This window comes from Chiroxiphia lanceolata, chromosome 1 (genome assembly GCF_009829145.1).
Source record: "Chiroxiphia lanceolata isolate bChiLan1 chromosome 1, bChiLan1.pri, whole genome shotgun sequence".
Classification (NCBI taxonomy): domain Eukaryota; kingdom Metazoa; phylum Chordata; class Aves; order Passeriformes; family Pipridae; genus Chiroxiphia; species Chiroxiphia lanceolata.
The window spans coordinates 152,092,845-152,113,182 of NC_045637.1; the positions used below are offsets into that span (position 1 = coordinate 152,092,845).

Sequence of the window (20,338 nt, forward strand, 5' to 3'; positions counted from 1 at the left end):
ATGCAACAGGAGAGCACAGACTGCCTGGTTTCAGTCCTGGGCTTAGCTGGCTCTATAAGCTTTCTAAAACAAGGTAGAGCTGCACATCCTCCTTCATCAAAAAATATTTTTATCTGGTTTTAGTCCCTCTCCAGGTCCCATTCAAATGGAATGTAAAATATGAGCACAATGTAAAATAAGAGCTACAGTAAGCTGGGACACAGTGCCATAAAACAAAAGAGGGGACATCTTGGTGTTTGCAGCTGGAAATGGCTCCAGGAGGCAGCCAGTGCATGATGAGGATGCCAGAAACCAAAGTATCACTGAAGTGAGATGGAGTTACTCGTTACAGATTCAGTCATTCAAGACCAGAGCATTTCCCTTCTCACTCTTTGTGAAATGGTAAAGGAAGGCAAGTGCCAAGTTGCAGCATTGCAGTTGCAGAGTCTTCAGTTAAATGATCTTTTCTCAGCTAAAGGAAAAACACTCCAATTATGAAAATCACTTCCACAAGGGTTCAAACAGCCAGTGCATTTCCTGGGATTCAGCATCTGCTGTATCAGTGTCCCTGCTTGCCAAGGAAGCTGTCAGATAACATGGGACACAGAAAGTGGTGTTCTCAAACCTGCTCAGCTGGAACTGACTGCAGCTCACCCCAGTGACAGCAAAAAGAGAGGCATAACCCACTAACCAACTCTGCTGTTGCCTCAGGTCATAACAAACAAGCCAATTTTCTTAATAACAAACACTATTTTCCTATCATAAAACACTTTTTGCACTTTTCCCAGGACTAAAGTAGTCAGTCTCTGGGCTAGAAGCAGTTCTATTATGCCCTTCAGCCTCACAAATCTCTCAGAGATTTCAGGTAATCCAGCAAAAAAAATTAATAGAAGACACATTTGAGATACTTACAGAGAGATGCTCAGAGGTATAACCCTACTAAGTCAATGTTAAAATAGTCTCTGAGTGTAACAACTCAGCAAGTATGAAATTGGTATTTGGTTTTCAGAGCCTCGGTGACTCACGACTAGAGTCAATTTGGAAAACAAATCTCCAGCTGCTCAGATTCATTCTCTTTTATTTAAGCTACAAACCCCCAAAACGATGCTCTTGGTGTATACCTGTGCTTCCAGGGATCATGTCAGACACGTGTCTCACTTTGAAAATTTCACTTCTAACAAAAAGAAGGCTCACAGTTCGGCTTTCAAAGAGATGAGGCAAAGAGCTACTGCTCATGTTGAACCCCAGGAATCCATGTGGCTCTGGGCAGGCTTTGAAATATGTTAATAAGGTCCTCACTTTGTTGATCATTCTGCACATAAATGTCCTGCAGCTGCTTTTCACTTACACATTTTACTCAGGTTAAGGATTAGCAGATAATGGGATGAATTTGAAACACTGCTTGCAGGGGGAGAGGGAGGCAGGGGACTAAAACTGAGGAGACTCAGGTCAAACTGTGGAGTTACTGACATGAAATTAATGGCTTTTGAGAGCTCTAACAACAAAACAGATCCAGCACACTTGCCAGCTGAATGTATTTCTTGACAAAGATAAGATAAAGGAGTGGGAAAAAAAATCCCTTGCTGCAGGTGTCCATTTGGATGTAGTTTAATCATCCCATATGCTGGAACATTGCTAAATCTGGCTAGAGGAAATCTTATTCCCACAGGATTTACAGCAGGACATTGGACTGGACACAGAGGCAAAGAGAATCAGATAAATAGTTGTAGACTTTTTGGTTCAGTTCATAAACAAAGTTTTTCCCTGCAGAAGTGTCCTAGCCATCAAAACCACATTTTCTTCTGTGTCTTAAGATAAACACAGTGAACTTGATGGTCTCAAAGGTCTTTTCTGATCTTAATGGTCCAATGTTTCTATCTATTGGCTACATCATCTTTGCCCTCTTTACTATTTGTTGGTTCCCACTGGTTTTTCTTCTTTGCCCCTCAGTCTGCATCCTTCAACCTTTCAGTGATGTCTGTGGAGGACACACAGCAAGAGGGTCTGGCCTGTATTGGGAACCTCCAATCTTTACAGATAATTGTGATCAAAACTGCTTGTTTTCAAAAAGCCACATGTCTTGAGGGAAGGTGTGTCCCTGGGGTAAAATTAGGTAAGGCATAAATGTGGCCAGCAGCTGGAATGGACCAAAATGAAGCCTGGAGCCTTGGCTTTGGGCATGAAACAGGGGCATTTGGCTCCCATGTCCCACTACCTTCAGCAAAAACCATATTTTGGATGCCAGCAACCTCACAGCATCACCTCATTCCCTTCTGGAGACACTGTGTGTGGCTCAGATGGTAAATAGGTGCTTTCACCTGCTAAAAGGCTTTAGTCTTTGGAACTAACAGAGCCATGGAGAAGAGGCTGAGACGTGTCCAAAAGTGCCACAGACCTTCCTAAACAGCTCAGGTAGTGATGTGACCATAGGCACAGAATGGTTTTAACCTTTTCACTTGTTTTGTTTTTCCCTTTCCTTTTTCTTTCAGTAAGTGTCCCAACTCTTTTACTGTTTATAAAGAGCCCAGAGCCCATGGTTTCTCCTTGTTTCTGTCTCCTAACTACTACCAGCACAGAAATCACAGTGGCAGTAATGCAATTCATAGCCAAGGGCAGGGAAAGCTTGAGAAATGACTGTGTCAGGTTCGTACAGGGGAGGGAGGAACAGCAGGATAATGGAGAGTGTGGAGGCTGCAGGGCACAGCAGTGCAGGGCTGCAGTTAACTCGGTGTAACAAGGGAACAATCTCTTGGCAGCCACCTGAGAAAGCTGCTCTCATTTTCAGGCACTCCTGGTGGGTGGTATTATTGTAATTTAGCATGTGTAAAGCATCTGGAGGGATCCTGACTGAGGTGAGGGTTCCCTCATTCAGGCACTGTTCACGTGTGACTGCTCAGCAGGGCTCAGGAGCTTAACCTGTGCCTAGAGTTTATCTGTGCAGCCAGGCTGGAGTCTGAGGTGAATGAAGGACATGTCCCAAACTGAGGGACAACAAAACTAGTGAGCAATAGGTGACCTACAACCTACAGTGAAAGGTCAAAGCCAACATTGTCATACTTATTGCAAAGCCTGAGGAAAAAAAACTCATAAGACTCAGAGGGGTAATTTGTCCTCCACAGGTCTTTACCTGGCTCTTGGTAGATGGAAGGTAGCTCAAATTTATAAGTCTTAATTTAAATTTAAATACTCCTGTTACTCATGAAAATGACCTGTCCCATTTTGAACATTTAAACAGTCATAACAATCTTCTGTGACAATGAGCCCCACAGTCCCCTTCTCCTTGATTAATTATTAGCTTCACTCCATGGAGTGGAAAAGTAAGCAAGCCTGAGCTCCAGGAACAGCAATAACTGCCCTCACAGGCAGCACTGGAAAGGCATTCCCATCACATCCTAACTGGCAGGAGGTGGAATTTAAAACACATTAAACTGTGTTGTAAGTTAGCAAATTGAGCTTTCCTAGAGGCACAGTGAATGAATTCCCTCAAAATGGAGAAGCTAAGGAGTTTGGGGTTATTCTTGCCTCAGTAGGGAGATATCACAATTTGGGGATTGTGGCAGTGGCAACATCAGGGAAATGAGAGTGCAGAGAGCAGAGAGCAGAGAGCAGAGAGCTGCCTCCCAAGAGGGCAGAGAGCCACATGAGAGAGGGGAGAAATGAGAGATGAGGGGACTGGGGGCTGAACTGCTGCTTCAGACAAAATTACAGCACTGCTAGGAAGAAATTGTGAGTTACAGAGCCATTTAAAGCCCCCTGGCCTGAAAGATCTGATGATAGAAGGTTTCATATTCATCTTCATGTCAGGTAACATCATTTATGCCATTTCCACTTGTTTTACAACTCTTGATGTGTGTTGAATGGTGCAAGTGCCTCCCAGCTTCCAAGAACAGCAGCACAAATCACCATCCCAGAGATCCTGAAGGCTGGCACGTGACAAGACACGACAGACTGAGTTTATGGGCTCCCATTAAAAGGCTTTTCCTGTATTTCCCTCCTACCCCAATCCTTTTCAGACAAAAGAAAGTTGGTCAGAGCTTTGGCTGGACTCTTCTACTCACTCTTCCCTGGTGCATGGGTCCAAAGATGGAAGGAAGAATAAAAGAGGTTGTAGCAATTTGGTCACAAGAGACTTAAAGATTGAAGCCACAAGACAAAGACATAAGAACTTCCATATTCAGACAGACCAGTGGGCAGGAAATGGGCTCAAGTTACACCAGGTGAGTTTTAGATTGGGTATTAGGAAAAGCTTCTTCACTGAAAGGGTGGTCAGGCATTGGAACAGGCTGCCCAGGGAAGTGGTGGAATAACTATCCCTGGAAGTGTTCAAAAAATGTGTAGATGTGGCACCTGGGGACATAGTTTAAGTGGTGGACCTGGCACCAGCACCCTGAACTGCTTGGTGTGCAGGTGTCAGAGGTGCCACGTTAGGAACAACAGCAGCAAAAACAAAAAAACAAACCAAGTTCTCCAGCAGTTGACGGCAGCATGAGTCAAAGATGGGCAGAAAGAGCTCAGATTGTTGCTACAGGGAGGACTCTCTGATAGTATTTCCACAAAATGACCCTACTTGTATGATTCAACACAGAAAGCAGAGAATTAGAAAACCCATTCTTTTGATTTGAGAAATGATGGGATCTGAAAAGGCAAGAAAAAAACCCTTATTAACTATTTCTGCAGAGGCGGCCTCGCTGATTCCGAAATGGACATCTATAAATAACCCTGGTAAAACTCAAAGCAGCTTTCTGTTATATATCGTTTTTTTTCTCACTCTATTCATACAGTGGTATTTTTCCTCTGGGATGTGCAGAGTTACTATTTTCCGATTCAAAGCATGACATAAACAATTAACATTAACAATTATAATAATGTGCCAGCATGGCTGGAAGCTCGCTGAATTAGTGGAATCATCTGCATAAAAATAATTGCAAACGAAAACTTTATTAAAGAAGCTTGGAAACCTTCTATTAATTCATGTAGTATTCCATTAATAATGATGTTCAATTAAGACTGCTGTCCCAAAGCCTCTCTCAAAACGCCTGATAGGAGAAATAGGAGTGCACTTTGCTGGAGTCCTTCCCATTCCATGACTGTTGAGCAAGCCAGAAGGAGAATCGTGGACAATACTTAAAAAAAAAATATTTTCCCTCTTTAGCCCTCTTTAGTCTTTTCTAGGGCAGGCAAAGCACATGTACAAGCCATAAATGGCTTGGAGTGGGAAGAATACCTAACAGCAAGTTATTTCCCAGGCTCTGTGCCTGTCATGGCCTATTTGCTTTCACCCCCATCGAAGCCTTCCCTGAGGTTCTCATGGTGCTCATGTTCAATCAGTGCACATATTCTGGTACTCCTAATGCCTACAGATGGGAAAAGCAGCTGGAGAGGTTGGCAGGGAAAATCAGCTCCTTGGTGGCAGTTGCCTGGGGGAATATAAATATTCCCACAGGAAATGCAAGGGGCAGTTTCAGGGGAAGAATGAAAGCCTGGAAGAAAATAACAGCTTTATTATGAGGACAGGAGCGAGATGCTCAGGTGAAGAGGAGAAGCAGCAGCTTCCATTAGTGTTTAGGATGTGCAGAGACCCTAAAAATAAACCCATTGTGGAACCATCTGTGCTCCACTAAGTCTTTTCCAAAGCTTCGTTCTCCTGCCTTTGAGCCAGTTTTTAATCACAGGACACGGGGCATCCTGCCTGCTTCAGACACAGAGGCTCACAGCAGTGACATTCCTGGGCTTGGAAGGATGCAGCCAACACAACACACAAGAGGACCACAGGCAAGACAGCCCCAGGACAGCCCCAGGCTGCCTGTGTTCACTGCCAGTGTTCTTGCCCAGCACTGTCTGGCTGGGAATGACGGTGGACAGGGGTTAACGACCTCTGTGAACTCCCCAGGAACAGTGTGGATAACTGTGGGATAATCCATCAGCCTGGCTTTGCTCCTCATCAGCCTGCAAGAGTAATGTTGCCCTGAGAGCCACGTGGTTAAATAAGGGCTAATGGAAACCCAGTCACGGGATACTCCAGCCTAAGAACAAGGCTCCAACCTTGACTGTGCTGTCAGCTCTTCCAATGGAGAAAACTCCTGTTATTTTCACAGGAATGACAAAGATGACTTCGCTTAGTGCAGCATGTGACCGTGGTTTAGACGGCTGAAAAAAGGTGTAGAACTCTGCTCTAATTTGTTTTGTTAAACAGAGGTCATTTGTCAGTAATTTTTGAACCAAAGAGAAGACAGGGCTGTAAAGTATCTTCTTTTTTACAGAAAACATCTTGCAGGTCAGGTTTTAGGTCAAGTTTTAGTGCCCCGTAACAGCTTTAGAGTAGCAGGGACACAGCACATGACTACAAACCTCTAGGGTTTATCTGAGATGCTGACCTGTAGGTCAGCAGGTTGTAGCTATCAGTCTACACTGTGGAAGGGTGAATACTTTCTTGTTTAATATTTTTCCATTGCTGCTGGATTGCACAAATTAGAGACAGGACTTCAGAAGCCAGACACAGAGCTAATAGTAGCTGGTCTGGCTTACAGCTACTGTTTGGGAAATACGAGTGCACACCATGTTCTCATTCATAATCCCCTTGTGGGATTATTTAAACAAAAATTTAAAAAATTTTGAAACAAAATTAATTTAAATTGCCGGCTTGGGAATTCAGGGGTTACGTTTTGGGTGCTTTTTTTGCTCTTAATACAATTACCAAATCTTATTTTATTGTCTACATTTGCAGATACTGTGTGGATAAACCAAGGAGGAAAGTCTGAGCACCTGATGCTGCCCCTCCCCTTGGCCTTGTTTCCACCAAAATATGGTGAAAAATATTTAATTATTTTTTTGTATTTGCCCAGGAATTTAGGAAAGACAATATAGTCTGATCCTTCCAAATAGTCGTTCCTGTGCTCTGTCTAAATCCATCAGCCTCAGGATGCTTACTGTGCCTCAGGAAATGCTTCCAGTGCTTCAGCCTGGGCACCTCCCCAAGGAAGCTGCTGTTTCCAAACATGCACAGGCAGCCCACAGGTTAGTAGGGCTCTATGTGTGCCATTTGGGGGTGACATAAATTTCCACTTCACTCGTGTTTTAACAGAGTAATGTGAAGCAGCAGCTTTCATAGAATCAAAGAATCATAGAATGGTTTATGCTAGAAAAGAGTTCTAAGATAATTGAGCTTAACCGTTCATCCAGCACTGTGTTCACCACTAAACCATGTCCCCAAGGGTCATATGCACATGCCTTTTGAACACTTCCAGGCATGGCAACTCCCTCACTTCCCTGGGCAGCCTGTCCCAATGCCTGATCACCCTTTCAGTGAGGAAATATTCCCTAATATCCAATCTAAACCTCCCTTGGAACAACTTGAGTCCATTTCCTCTCATCCTGCCACTCGTTACCTGGGAGAAGAGACCCAATTCCACCTGGCTCCAGCCTCCTGTCAGGAAGTTGTAGAGGGTCATAAGGTCTCCCCTGAGCTCCCCCAGCTCCCTCAGCTGCTCCTCATCAGTTCTATGCTCCAGATCCTTCCCCAGCTCTGTTCCCTTCTCTGTACACCCTCCAGCACCTAAGTCATCCTTTAGATTGGACACAACAGGAGGAGCCTGAGTGCTGAACAAGCACAGTGGAGTTAGTGAGGGACCTTGATGGGCAATTCTGTGGATGAAAACTGAAATGGAACCATTTAGTACTTGCATAGCTGCAGGTGAATTTTTAGTATATAACTCTAAATACTGGCTTGAAACCACCTGCTCTGCTTCTCCTTTCCAGAAATGACACAAGACATGGAGTTTTTTTTGCAATAAATTGCACTCCTGAGCATGATTCACATTCCAAACTGTAAAGACCAAACTTTGCTTTCTTCCTTTCTCTTAAATCTTGGAAAAGTTGCAAGGCTTTCTCCCAAAACCATTCAGAAGTAGAACAGAGCACAGACAAGTTTTACCTTGTCAGTCAACATCAATCTAAATCTTGCACAGAGCAGTTCTATTATCAGAATTCAAACAAGTTAGTGTCCATCTCCAGAAAAACACCCTCAGAGCCAAAATCTCGGCAGCAACAGAAATACACCAGTAGGAACACATTTCTAGCACAGGAGAGGAAGTGGCCTCCTGATCCTCCAAACCTCGGGTCAAGAAAGTAATTAAGTAAAAGCCCTTCATTAATTCCTGATGCTCTCTCTGAACTCCAACTGAATTTTTTTCTCTACTGTATTGCTCCTGGACCCCTCTGCTCTGTGGGTTGGAAACTACCCTCTAATACCTGCTCCCAAGCCTGTCTCTAGAGTGCCTGTACCCATTTCTTCTTGCACTGACACTGTCCTTGATTGTAAGTAGCAGTTTCTAACGTTTCTCCAGTGGTGATGGATTTATGGTCAGCAATAACACTCCTCAACAGCCTTCATTTTGCAAGGCCACAATACCACTGTTTCAGACGCAGCTCTTGAAACCTTTCACATTTTAAGAATGCAGCTCTCTGGGCACACTTTTAATTACTGGTATTATTCCAGGACTTCATGAGGGCTCTACTCTCTGTGGGTTTTGTGTGGGGTAGGCTCTGCACAAAGAGTCTAAAGAACAAGTCACACAGATGTGAGATGAGAGGGGGCGAGTAAAGGCAGTGGGAAGACAATGGCCTGAGGTTAATCAACGGGAAAAGTGTTTCTGTCCTTTATCTGAGTTGCCGAGATGAGACACCTGACCTGGATTCAGGCAGTTCAGGCACTTCAGATGCTTTGTATTCAGAGATAACCCTCTCATTGCATATGTGCTTGTTTACAGCTCAGCTCCCTCATTTTCATTCCTGCCTTGCTTTGGGAACTTCACTGTGGACTGGTGCAGGGTGGGACAGAGTGAGTGCTGTCCCCAAATCTACAGCCACTGCACACACCCCACTCGTGCTCCACTCTGGTATTTTTGATGAAGTTTAAAAAATGCCATTAATGAATCATCAGTGAAGGCTCTGCCATTCCAAGTGGTAGATGGAATAGAACTGACTCAGCTGGGTGGGGAGTCGGGAGATGAGGAGGGAACATGGAGCACCAACATGAGCTCATGAATTCCATCAGTTGATGCCCTGTCCTGGGACTCGCTCTTTCCTCTTGTTCCACAACAGAAAGGAACAAATGGAAGGATTGCACCTGAGATCTGGAGCCTGCTCTGCTCTAACCACACCATGCAGCACATCCCTTTTAAGTGCAAACCAGTGCTAACTGTGCAGATCTCCTCCCCACTGGGTATATTCTCAGTCTCTAGGTCTCAGAGGTTTTGCTCTGATAGGTGTCAGATCACTTTGTTCTAAGAAACCTTCTCTGTATTTATGCTCTGCATTTCTTCTGACAGGTTTCTAGAAAGCATTTAATCAAACTCTTCCATTCCTACCAACAGAGGCCTGCAGCAGCAGTCTTGCCAGCTGCACACCAGACTGAACACCAAGGGGCAGTTCAAAGAAGCTTGGAACAGGGGAGGATAAAGGAAAGCAGATTTTCCTCTCCTAAACCCTGGGAGATAGTTAGGGGGTAAAAAAGAAAAAAAAAAAAGGCTATGTTGTTTCAGGAGAAAAATATTTCAATCTTTTGGGAAGAAATAATATGTGGGATTTAGGAAATCTGTATGTGATTGTAAGAAAGAATGGTGACACTGCCTCAGTGCTGTGGGAAATCAGATGCTTTAATGGAGAAATAGAAAGAGGTAGATCTAAAAGCAACAGGAAAGCAAAATTTCCCTCAAAACCTCAACTCGCTTTCGTTACCACTATACAAGTGACAAAAGATATTATGACAATGTTTGTGGTTTTATTGTGGTTTTTTTTAGAGTTGCCTTTGTCCAGCAACCCGTGCAGAAGCACATGTCATTTTTAATCTTCAGCCTATCTCCCTTTCAGCACCATCCTTTTATTGGATTCAAAACTCAGCAGGGACTTAGATGCTTCCCAGAACAAATACCTTTCGTCCCCTACTTCTTCTTCAATCACCACTGAACAAATAAAACATCTCCTGACTGAATCCAGCCAGGTCACTGCTGGCCATTGCCAGCACATTGTCAGGAGTCAGGAGTTTTACAAAGGACTCTTATTCCCTCTCAGAGGCTGCTATAACAGCACACTAACAAGGGAAAATCCATGACAAAGCTATTTGGGTTTTTGCATTATCAGCAATTTGGGTTTCTGAATTATCAGCAACAATAAGGGAAAAATATGATTCAAAAGAAGCATTTCAATCTTTTCGTTTTGGTTGGTTGGTTTTTTTTAATAATTTTTTTTCTTCAGCTTAATTGGTATTACTGACAGCAGGTTTCCTCCTATGGAAAACCCCTGCTTTACTAGTGTGAGAATGGGATTCTATGGGATGATGAGGCTGAGTCAGTGGGAACTGCCTGTGTGCACCTGTGGGATGGATCAAACCTTGGCTGTTAATGAGAACACACAGACAGTGCAGTGGGGGCACATTTAACAATGACATGGGAAGTGACCTGAGCTAATCTCTCCAGATCCTGCCTTGAAGATCAGTGCATTTCTACAGAACACTTTGTGCACAAATTCTACATTTTTTATTCTCAACATATTTCTTTTTGTTTGTGAGCTTGTTTTGTTTTGCATGGTAAACACAGCATGGCCCTCACAGTTTTAAGACCACCTACCTTTAGACCTTGAGAAACTAAAGTTGACTTAGGAGGGATCTCAATGACTCATTGGCATTCAGTCAGAGTGCCAACAACAAGCAAGGTCTCTCCTTCATTTTCTGTTATTTAGGTGCTAAATTAAATGTTAACAGGCTTATTTTTTGGCACAGCCAGTAAAGGATTGGTTCATATGTGACAGAACTGGAGAAAATGAGATTAGAATAAGTCTTCACAGTAAAAAGGAGGCCCTGGTTGAGTTTTCCTTCCTTCCCAGTTGTGCTGGGGGTCTCATGGACACAAATGGCAGATGATTCCATTACTTCCTGCTGCATCCAGACTTCTGACCCTCAGAATAGGTGTGGGGTTCCTTAGATTTTAGGGCAGGAGAACATTTCTGCGGGTTGTGAATGGAGGACAGAAGGTTGCATAAAGAACTGAGGAAGAAAACTGGGGACAGGATGACATAGAACAGATTTGGAATAATAGGGACTAGATCCAGTTCTTTCCCACTTCAGCACAACTGAGGACTAAGCTTCCCAGCAATGCAGCAGCTCCCTGGGCTGGGGCAGTAGTGGTGAAGTTCATCTCCAACAGAAGAACACCCATGTCAGTACCTGATCACCAAAGCAACACTCTTTGCCATGGCAACCAAATATTTCACCTGCTCTTAAAACCCCCAGTGTGGGAGACCCCACAGCCTTCCAAGCAGTTGTGTTCCAATACAGCAGGTGTGCTCCAGCCTCCTCCTTCAGACAGCACTGCTTTGGGACTCTGCACTGACAGAGCTAAGGAAAATCAAGTAGATGGTGGCTGAGAAGCACAAAAATATGGAGCAGTCATAGAATTTGAGTCTTCCTGGAGGTCTCCTCTATCTTCACCCTCAGCAGGCACTCATGGAGTGAGGTGGATGGATGGAGTGGGGCAGGAAAAAGGAACTGACAGATTCCCACTTTGGGCCAAGATGTGAAACTATCAGATTGTATTTTTTTTTTGCCAGGAAATACCTAAATTCTCTCATTTCACACAATTAGTAGGTGCCTTCTTCCACCCAAACTAAAACGGGGGGGGGGGGGGGGGAAGCCCAAAATAACTGGAATTGATTGTCAAAACTGATTTGTTCTTGGGGCACTTTGTGATGAAGATGTGCAGAACCTAGAATTTGCATAGGGGTAGCCTGTAATGAAACATGAATCTGGGCTGCCTTCACTGGAGCATCTCTGGAACTTTGGAAAGCAGATGTGGCTCGACAGACACTGAAGTATCTCATGCTGGTTAATGCTGGCTGGACACTGGACATTTTTTGCATGATACAATGGGAATTTGAAAAGGCAGACTATCTTCATTCACAGCATGTACAGGAAAGTGCTTAATTGCTGCTTCTCAATTGTTGTTTTCGATGCTGAAGCTGACTGCAAAATTTAAATCTTAAAGTCAAAGTTTAAATACCACAAGAACAATTTAAAATAGATCAGCTGGGCCACTTCTGTGTTGAAAGCTGGATACATTTATACCATCTTATCTAATTGTTTTTGTGTTATTTACTCAAGCATTTATAAAAGATTCAGCATAAAAGCAGGGAATATAATTACAATGAATAATTTGCATTCTTTATTCAGTGTAAATTAATTCAGGTCTCCAAGCACTATGGGAATTAGCTTTATATGCACAGTAGAAGGCTTGAAATAGAAGTTTAAATTGATGCATCATAAAAGTTCCCATTGAATGTTTTAAAGTTTTTTTTTCTTCCCATTAGCATAGATTATTCTGCTTATAGATACTGGAGTGCAAGAAGATTTGTATCGTGAGTAGGAAAGGCCTTGTTAGGAATGTTCACGAGGAAAACTTTGCCTAAGACTTTGTAGGGATGCTCCACTCCAGGAAAACAGGAATTCTTTCACTGAGGTCACTGTCAATAATCAAGTTGTAAACCTGGGGAGGGGAGGGAGAGAATTCCTCCACAGCAGTTAATCCTCTGCTATCGGAATAAGGTTTCTCTCAAGGATTAGCACTGCATGGCACTCAGTGGAGGTGGTTCTAAATTCAGTTGAGCTCTTCTAGACAACACAGCACAAATAGTACAGAAATACCAGTCAGGTAATCCAAGAAATAATGCAGAAATAACCCACCAGGCCACTCCCTATGAAAATATATCCCTGTGACTCAGGCTTTGTGCCTGCAATACATTTGATGACTGATGCACATCTACCTGTTACTTTCCACTAATTTTCCTTTCCTCCTGTCCTCTCACTTTTCCCTGTATTCCTAATTTTCAATTACATATCCACTGGACCTGCCAAACTCCCTTCTGCACCCTGAACCAGGGGAGTGCTTCTATGCAGTCTCCTTGATTTGCATTCATGGGGACTGGTGGGGATTAAGCTCCTCTAATGATGTTCCTCTTGTTATTTAAGAAAACTTTTAAGCTTTTAATGAAAGAAAAATCGAAATTAACCCAAAGCAAAATAGAAAGATTTCGTTCTGTCTCCTTTGGGTTTAGATCTGGGCATTATCTGGCAGGGAATGTAAAATGCCTCATGTTATCATGCACTGCCTTACATTGAAAAGGAAAAAAAAGAAAGCTTGCCCCCAAAACTCGCAACTTGACACGCTCAAATCTCGGTTTCCCTTAATGAAGCACTCTGTGCTCACCAGAATTTTTGTGCTGCATCAATAAATCATGCACAGTTCTCTCCCTGAACACAAACTTCAGCTTTAGGCTTCAGCTCCTACGCACAGAAGGCTCCAGCACAGCATTAGTCAACAAAACCATGGATGTGCTCGGGAGCGTCAAAGCCATGACCAGTTTTCCAGACCTGGACAGAGTTATCAGAGGGCTTTGAGCAGCCCAGTAAGTGTCACCCACGGAAGGTAGAAGCATGCAAAACACATTACTCACCTCAAGCACAAGAAAAGCATAAAGGCAACTATAAGGGCCCCTACTGAAATACAGTGCCCCAGGTAGTTTATGATGAGAGCAATCTTGTAATGGAGCGCATACTTCCTCTGGAGGTAAAGAGATAACAGGATTAAATCAGCATGAATCTCTAAGCACTGACATTAAGGAACAGTTAATCAGTCTAGAAAACAGTAATTACTTTTCTCAACCTTACAATGATATAATAGCCCCAGGGCTGATGCCTATATATAAACCAAACATATTGCCCAGGCACAGAAGTACAGGCTTGGTGTCGTTTCAGTGTGGGATTTGCCCACAGTTTATTCCAAATATCTGCAAAAGAAGTTATTTTCTCCCCGTTTCTTTTTTCTTTTTTCCCTGCAATTTCATCAGGATTTCTTGTTTTCATTATTATGCTATTTTAAAACTTTGTCATTTTAGGGCTACAAAGCTACCAAAGACAGATCTTCTCAGAGTTTCAAAAGTTATAAAACATTATTTTCTTAGGAAACAGCATGGTCTTTATGAGCCAGGTTATGCCACTTTCCTGCTCAAATGGTTTGGTTTTCATACAAAAAATTCAGTAAGAAGTAATAAAGCCTTCCCATACAGGCAGATTTTCCTCTGAGGGACATTCCTTGCAAGCTACGATCTTTATCCTTCCAACTGAGGAAGAGCTGGAATCTGGTGGTGTCCCTTCAGTTCTGAGAGAGCCTGAGAAACCAGAGATCCTGTTGTTTTTAGCAGCAACCCAAGTATGTGATGGAACTTCATGTGTTGGTGTCTGTTTCCTAGGATGGGGGGAGATTATTGGTAGGTTCTAGATCCTGCAAACAAAAAATTAAGTACCAAAGAGCTCCCACCTAAATCAGTGAATTTAGGGGTATGACCAAAAATTTGGCCTTGCAGTAACTGGAACGTTTTTTACTGGTGGGCTGCTGATGGTTTCAGAAAAGAGAAGCATCTTCTTTCTTTCCCTGATGGATAGAAAGTAGTAGAAAAACACTATTGAGATAAATACTGAAGCTGGTTAAAAAGGGACAGAGGTTTGCTACTGAAAGAACCAATCCTCCTGAGAAATATATTCATTTATTAGGTTTGGCATTTGTTTCTTTTCAGGGTAAGCAGATCTTTCCCCAATTTGGGATGTTGTCCTCCTTCAGAAGAACGAGACCCTTGAAAACTAACCACCTACATTTCCTCCCTTGTGACAAAAATATAAAAGCAAAATCCTACAAATGGCACCAGTTTTCTAATTTTAGTTGAACTTCCTTTTCCCATTTTTTTTTCCTAGCAATTTCCCTTAACATTTTATTCCAGTCAAAGGAATTTGTCAGTGAATGAATGTTTGGCTGAAACTACAACCAGCAGCTGTAGTTAATCTGTTCCATTGTTCTGTGAAGATAGCATCTTCCAGCACTTTGCCAAAAAACTCTCTTGGAATCATTTCTGTGATGAAACCTGCCTATATCTTCAGCACATGGAGTAATGTGCTGCTTCTGGACAGAACTCAACCATGCAAGGTATTTTTAAGTCCATTATAAAATCCCCTAAAATAAACTTCCCCACCCATGGGCCCATTTTGTGAATCGCCTCGAGGAGAAAAGAAAAAAAAAACCAGCAAAACAAACCTACAAAATCCAAATTCCACAATGAGTTTTATTTATCCTTAAGACACAGGGACACTTAAAGGGAAGGAAAACACACTTGACCTGATGTGCCTACCTGTGCAGTGTTGTATTATTCAGGGAGTGCCCTGGTAAACTGCATGGCTTAATTACTCTCCTGCTTAATGAAGTCATGGAATCACAGAATATCTCAAGTTGGAAGGGACCCATAAGCACCATTGAATCCAAATCACTACTTCTTGCAGTACTTCCTAAAACCAAACTAAGAACTTTCTTCAGAATTGCTCATGCAGTGCTAGGTATCTTCTGGAAGATGACAACATTTTTCCCAGGACAACGATCCTGCTCTTTGAGTCTGACCCTTCAGCTCCTTCCTGTGGCTCCTGACCACTGTTTCAACTTCACTCAAGTTTTAAGAGGGCACAGTTCAAAGCATTAGAAGACTAGTTGGAAAAATAAAATTATTAAGCTCCTGTTTGATGCACTGATGCTGAAGGAAAAACAGGCACGACTCTCATATTTTCAGTTTCTGGCACTAACAAGGCTTCCTAAAAGCAAATTCAAACATCATAGAAACAAGAACTGCCTCAGTGCCTATGAAAAACTAAGCTGACAGGGTGGCAAGATCACTTTCCACCAGCCTACATGCAATCTGCATCTCTGGTGGAATTGAAGACGACACCTTCAGGGCTGAAAAACACGTGCTCAGAATCAGTCATGTGTTGGCCAAAGCTCAGTTCATGTAAAACACTTTCATAAGTCTTTTCTGTCTCGCCCTCGTGAAGACCAATACATCTAAAATGTCAACAACCTTCTATTGTTACCCAATATTCTTCTGCTTCCAGGAAGATGTTTCACTTCACTGAAATGAAGATATAAATTCTATTCAGGCTTAGGAGGAGGGTTTTTACATAAGAAATTAGCTAGAAAATGAGATCATAGAATCACAGGACGATTTGGGTTGAAAGGGATGTTAAAGGTTGTCTTGTTCCAACCCCCTGCCGTGGGCAGGGACACCTTCCACTAGACCAGGTTGTTCAGAGCTCCATCCAACCAGCCCTTGAATACTTTCAGGAATGGGGAATACAAAGATGGTCTGCACACCAGTAGCCTTGCTCTCTGATCATAGCAGGTCACACCAGTGGAATCCTCCTCCATTACACACAACAATCATGTTACACCAGACAGTGCAGGGGTGTCTCCCACCAGCTTCTACCAGGTAAACTGAGGAAGCACAGCTTTATATCTTTACCTGCACCAGCCCTGCAAACCTAAGGCGTGGTGGGCTCCCTGCAGCCTGATTTCAGGTAATCGTGGAGTTGTTCTGTCTAGAGCACTTTTCCTCTTGCTTCGGTCAGAATGTGACTGCCAACCTGTCCAAACCAATTCAGCTAATGATTTGACTGAGTGACCACCTAATGACAGCACTCTTTAGTCCAGTCGACAAGGATTTTTCTCCCTCTAACAGAACTTACTGGCAGGTCCTGCCAGTGTTTACAGCTCATGTCTCCCTGTGGGGCTCTGCACTCCACTACCAGTTCAGTCACTTTAGATTTCTTCCTGTTGCCAGCATGATCTCATCACCAGCACAGTTTAAAGACACCACATCTCCTCTCCAAAGACTTTCAGAAGCCACTGGGAAGTATCTTTGTCATCCAAGATGCCTCTGAGTTGACTGCTTTCCTGTTCTGAGCCAGCTGGAAGCTGCATAGCTGTGCCTGGTGTGGCTGTGCTCCTATGCAGGATATATTAGCTTAAGCCCAGCATGGTGCTAACTCAGCTACACAGCTTGAAGCCACCTCTAAACATCAGCAGAACCAAATTCATATCCAGCTGACATAGGCCACATAGACAAAACCAAAGTTCCTAAATTATGGCTCTTTTTGGAGGCTAAGATGTATTTTTTTTTTTTTTTTTTTTTGCTGCCTGAGAGTCTCATTTTATTTCTAACAAGCACAGATCTGTGCCCGATGCAGCAAAAGTCCTTTTGACACAGGAGCTTGTAGACTGAGTAGAATTTTTGAATTTGTCACATGCTGTGCCATCAAGCAGCCAGTTGGATCAAAATTATTTCTGTACCTTATTCCTGTGCCTGGAGAAGGAGCCAACTATTTGTTCAGAGGGTGAGATTCAGTCTGACATTAAGGAACCAGCATCTGGGTGTCTACCCAACATCAGAAGCAAGGGATAGAAGTATTGCACACACAGACATCAGTGACCCTTGAGGTGCACTCAGCAGACCCTGTGCTTCCCAGCTGGCCCTGGTGACTGACCTCAAACTCCTGCTGAATCATGGAATCATTAAGGCTGGAAAAAGCCTCCAAAATCGAGTCCAACAGTTCACACAGCACTGCTGTGTTCACCACTAAACCATGTCCCCAAGGGTCACACCCATGTGCTTCTTGAACACTTCCAGGGATGGTGGCTCCACCACTTCCCTGGGCACCCTGTTCCAACGTCTGGCCACCATTTTAGTGAAGAAATTGTTCCTAATATCCAATCTAAACCTCCTTTGGTGAGGCCATTTCATCCTGTCCTGTCACTTTTTTTACCTGGGAGAAGAGACCAACCCCCATCTGGCTACAACCTCCTTTCAGGCAATTGTGGAGAGTGATGAGGTCTCTCCTGAGCCTCCTTTTCTCCAGGCTAAACACCCCCAGCTCCCTCAGCTGCTCCTCATCAGACTTGTGCTCCAGACCCTTTCCCCAGCTTTGCTGCCCTTCTCTGGCCATGAAGGACCTGAAGGGCACAGGTATTCCAAAGGACTGTCACCTGCCAGGTACATGGAGACACACAGGGGTATTTTAAACTACAGCACACAACTCCATGCAGGGAATTAGATCCCAACCAAAGTGGGAATCTATAAGCAAATCAGTCCCAGAGCAGAGTTTTATCAGCTGCTGCCACAGGTCTCGACCACAAGCAGAGCCATGATGTGTTGATGTAATCCAGGGAATGTGTGTTACTGAGCTGATGCCCCCTGAGATTGACCCACAGCTGACAAACTTCTAAAATTTCCCTTGCTACGTGATCAAAACTCTGCCATAAAGCAGGTAGAGCTGAGGATGGGGCATTTTCCTGTCCCATCTATCAATCACTGAATTCAGAGTCAAACCATGTGATTCTTCAGCACTCTGGCTGTGAGTGGCCAAGTTTGACAGCAGTGTTTTTTTCTGTATCAAAAATAAATACAAATCACAGGGCACACCTCCTGGCTGATGCTTAGCATCTGCTAGGCTCAGTCAATAAATAACAGGAGAAACATGTGTGTGCCTGAATCTCACCTTTAATCAAATCCCCAGAGAAATATATGGGGATTTTTTTTCCTAGTTTTTTTTGGAGACCACAAAGCAAGTATTCATCTGTAACACTGAGCACTAGGGGAGATTTCAAAAATATTCACAAATATTAGTATCTGCAAAGCTTGTTGTAAATCTTTGAAGATCTAACAAATGAGTTTTTAAGCTTCTATAAGCAAGGGTGGGGGAACATCTGCACTTTCATCTGTTTAAGAAACACACTATTTGAGTAGTTTTAAGCTATCACCATAGCTGCAAAGTTTTTAAAAGCAAAAACAGAGCACAGGAAATAATCCTGTCCTCTAGTCACAACACTTCTCCAGCCTTTTCAAACAAAACTCCTCTGTGTTTGCTGGTGCAGAGATAGCAACTGTTGGAGTCATGCAAACACACAAGGAGGGCCATTAAAATGCAGCAGCACTTTCCTGAGCAGGTACAGCACACTGTTATCAGCTCAGGTTTCCTGCACCAGCTAAACCACATCAAAGATATGGAGCCTTCACCCAGCTCTGCTCCCCATTCTCTAAACCAGCACTGGCTGCTCCACACCCCCCCTCTCGCTCATTTTTAAGAGGGTGGTTTCACAGATGTGCAGATCCCCTTCAGGCAGAGCTGGTCGGTGTGTCCCCCTCAATCCCACCCACACTCTCACTGCCCCGTGCCTGGGCTGGCCCCAGCACTCCTGAAACAATGCAACAAAATGCCGTAGGGAACTGAATCATCCAAAAAAACCGACCCAGCAACGAGTTAGTTTTTCATTTTAAGGGGGAAAGAAATGTAAGGAGGGGCTGCCCTGGGGTGGTCTGTCCTTAGGTCAGCTTAAATTGCCATGAGAGCATCATCACTCTGCTAGATCAGATGGAACATCCCTCTGGATGGCACTCAGGTATTGGTACATTTTTTCCTAATTTCTAGAAGCCTCTAGCAAAAGGACAGGGGATGTGGATACCACCAAATAACTTAGCTAGGGGGTAAGAGCAGGTCCTCCTCAGCAGCTGGTGTGTAGTTACCTGTTTTCTGAGTCACTGGTTCAAAGCCCACATTGAGCAAGCACATGGATCTCACAGGATGGATGCTGGACCTAAGGCAAAGCACATCCTGACTGTTTGGGGTACAGCACTGCTTCTTATAGTTCCTGAGTACTAAATGTGGGACCTTGTCCTCCTCCCCTCTGCAACTGGCACAGCCCAACTACAACCACGGAACGAGCTGGATGGACCCCAAAACTTAAACAGACCTGAGCTGCTGAGCTCCACCCTGATTCTTAGAGGGGACAATCACCCCTGACAGACAGAGCACGAGAACTGTGTGTGCTCCTGCCCCACCACAGCACTCAAAACAGGAGGGAGAGGAAGAGAACCTGGTGTGAAAGGCTGGAAGGCTTAAACTTTGTGAGGGTGAATGTCTGCCATGCCTCCAAGAAAAACTGAGACATTTGACAAGAAAAGGACTTTGCATAATTGCTTGCAGCCTTTTGGAAGGAGCTTAACCCCATATGCTAATTGCAATCTGTAAACTCCTATATCATGCAAGACTGGTTCAATCTTTTAAAGGCAGCTGAGACCTGAGCCTACTTTTTATGTATTTTTCTTTTGCTGCCCCTTTACATATTTGCTTAAGGAGAAATGACATTGAGATCTGTAAAGGTCAGTTGTTGGTGAGACCTCAGAATGGACAGATACAGGGTGGAATCAGCTGGTTAAACTTATTTTTTAGTGCCAAGGAGGCTTTTGGTCTTAATGTTATCATTACTAACATTTACTGTAGCATCTGTAGGCTCTGAACAAAGCTAGGAAAAATCTGCATAAACATACATCAGCAGGGACAGAGTGTGATAAAAAGCATCCTTTTTTAAAAACCATGTGAGTAGAGGATATGGAGAGAGGACAAGTGATTTGCCTGAATTCACGGGGAGGTTTTGTTGCAGAGACA

The 20,338-nt window shown here is 43.6% G+C and overlaps 1 protein-coding gene across 2 annotated transcripts in view; it reads right to left on the reverse strand.

Annotated features, from left to right (window-relative positions):
- CRHR2 (corticotropin releasing hormone receptor 2) overlaps window positions 1-20,338 on the reverse strand; it is a 142,322-nt gene that overhangs the window by 43,978 nt on the left and 78,006 nt on the right. For both annotated transcript variants that reach the window (XM_032702533.1, XM_032702543.1), the window contains one exon: window positions 13,480-13,586. In XM_032702533.1, coding sequence (XP_032558424.1) covers window positions 13,480-13,586 — 107 coding nt within the window. The remainder of the gene's footprint in view (window positions 1-13,479; window positions 13,587-20,338) is intronic.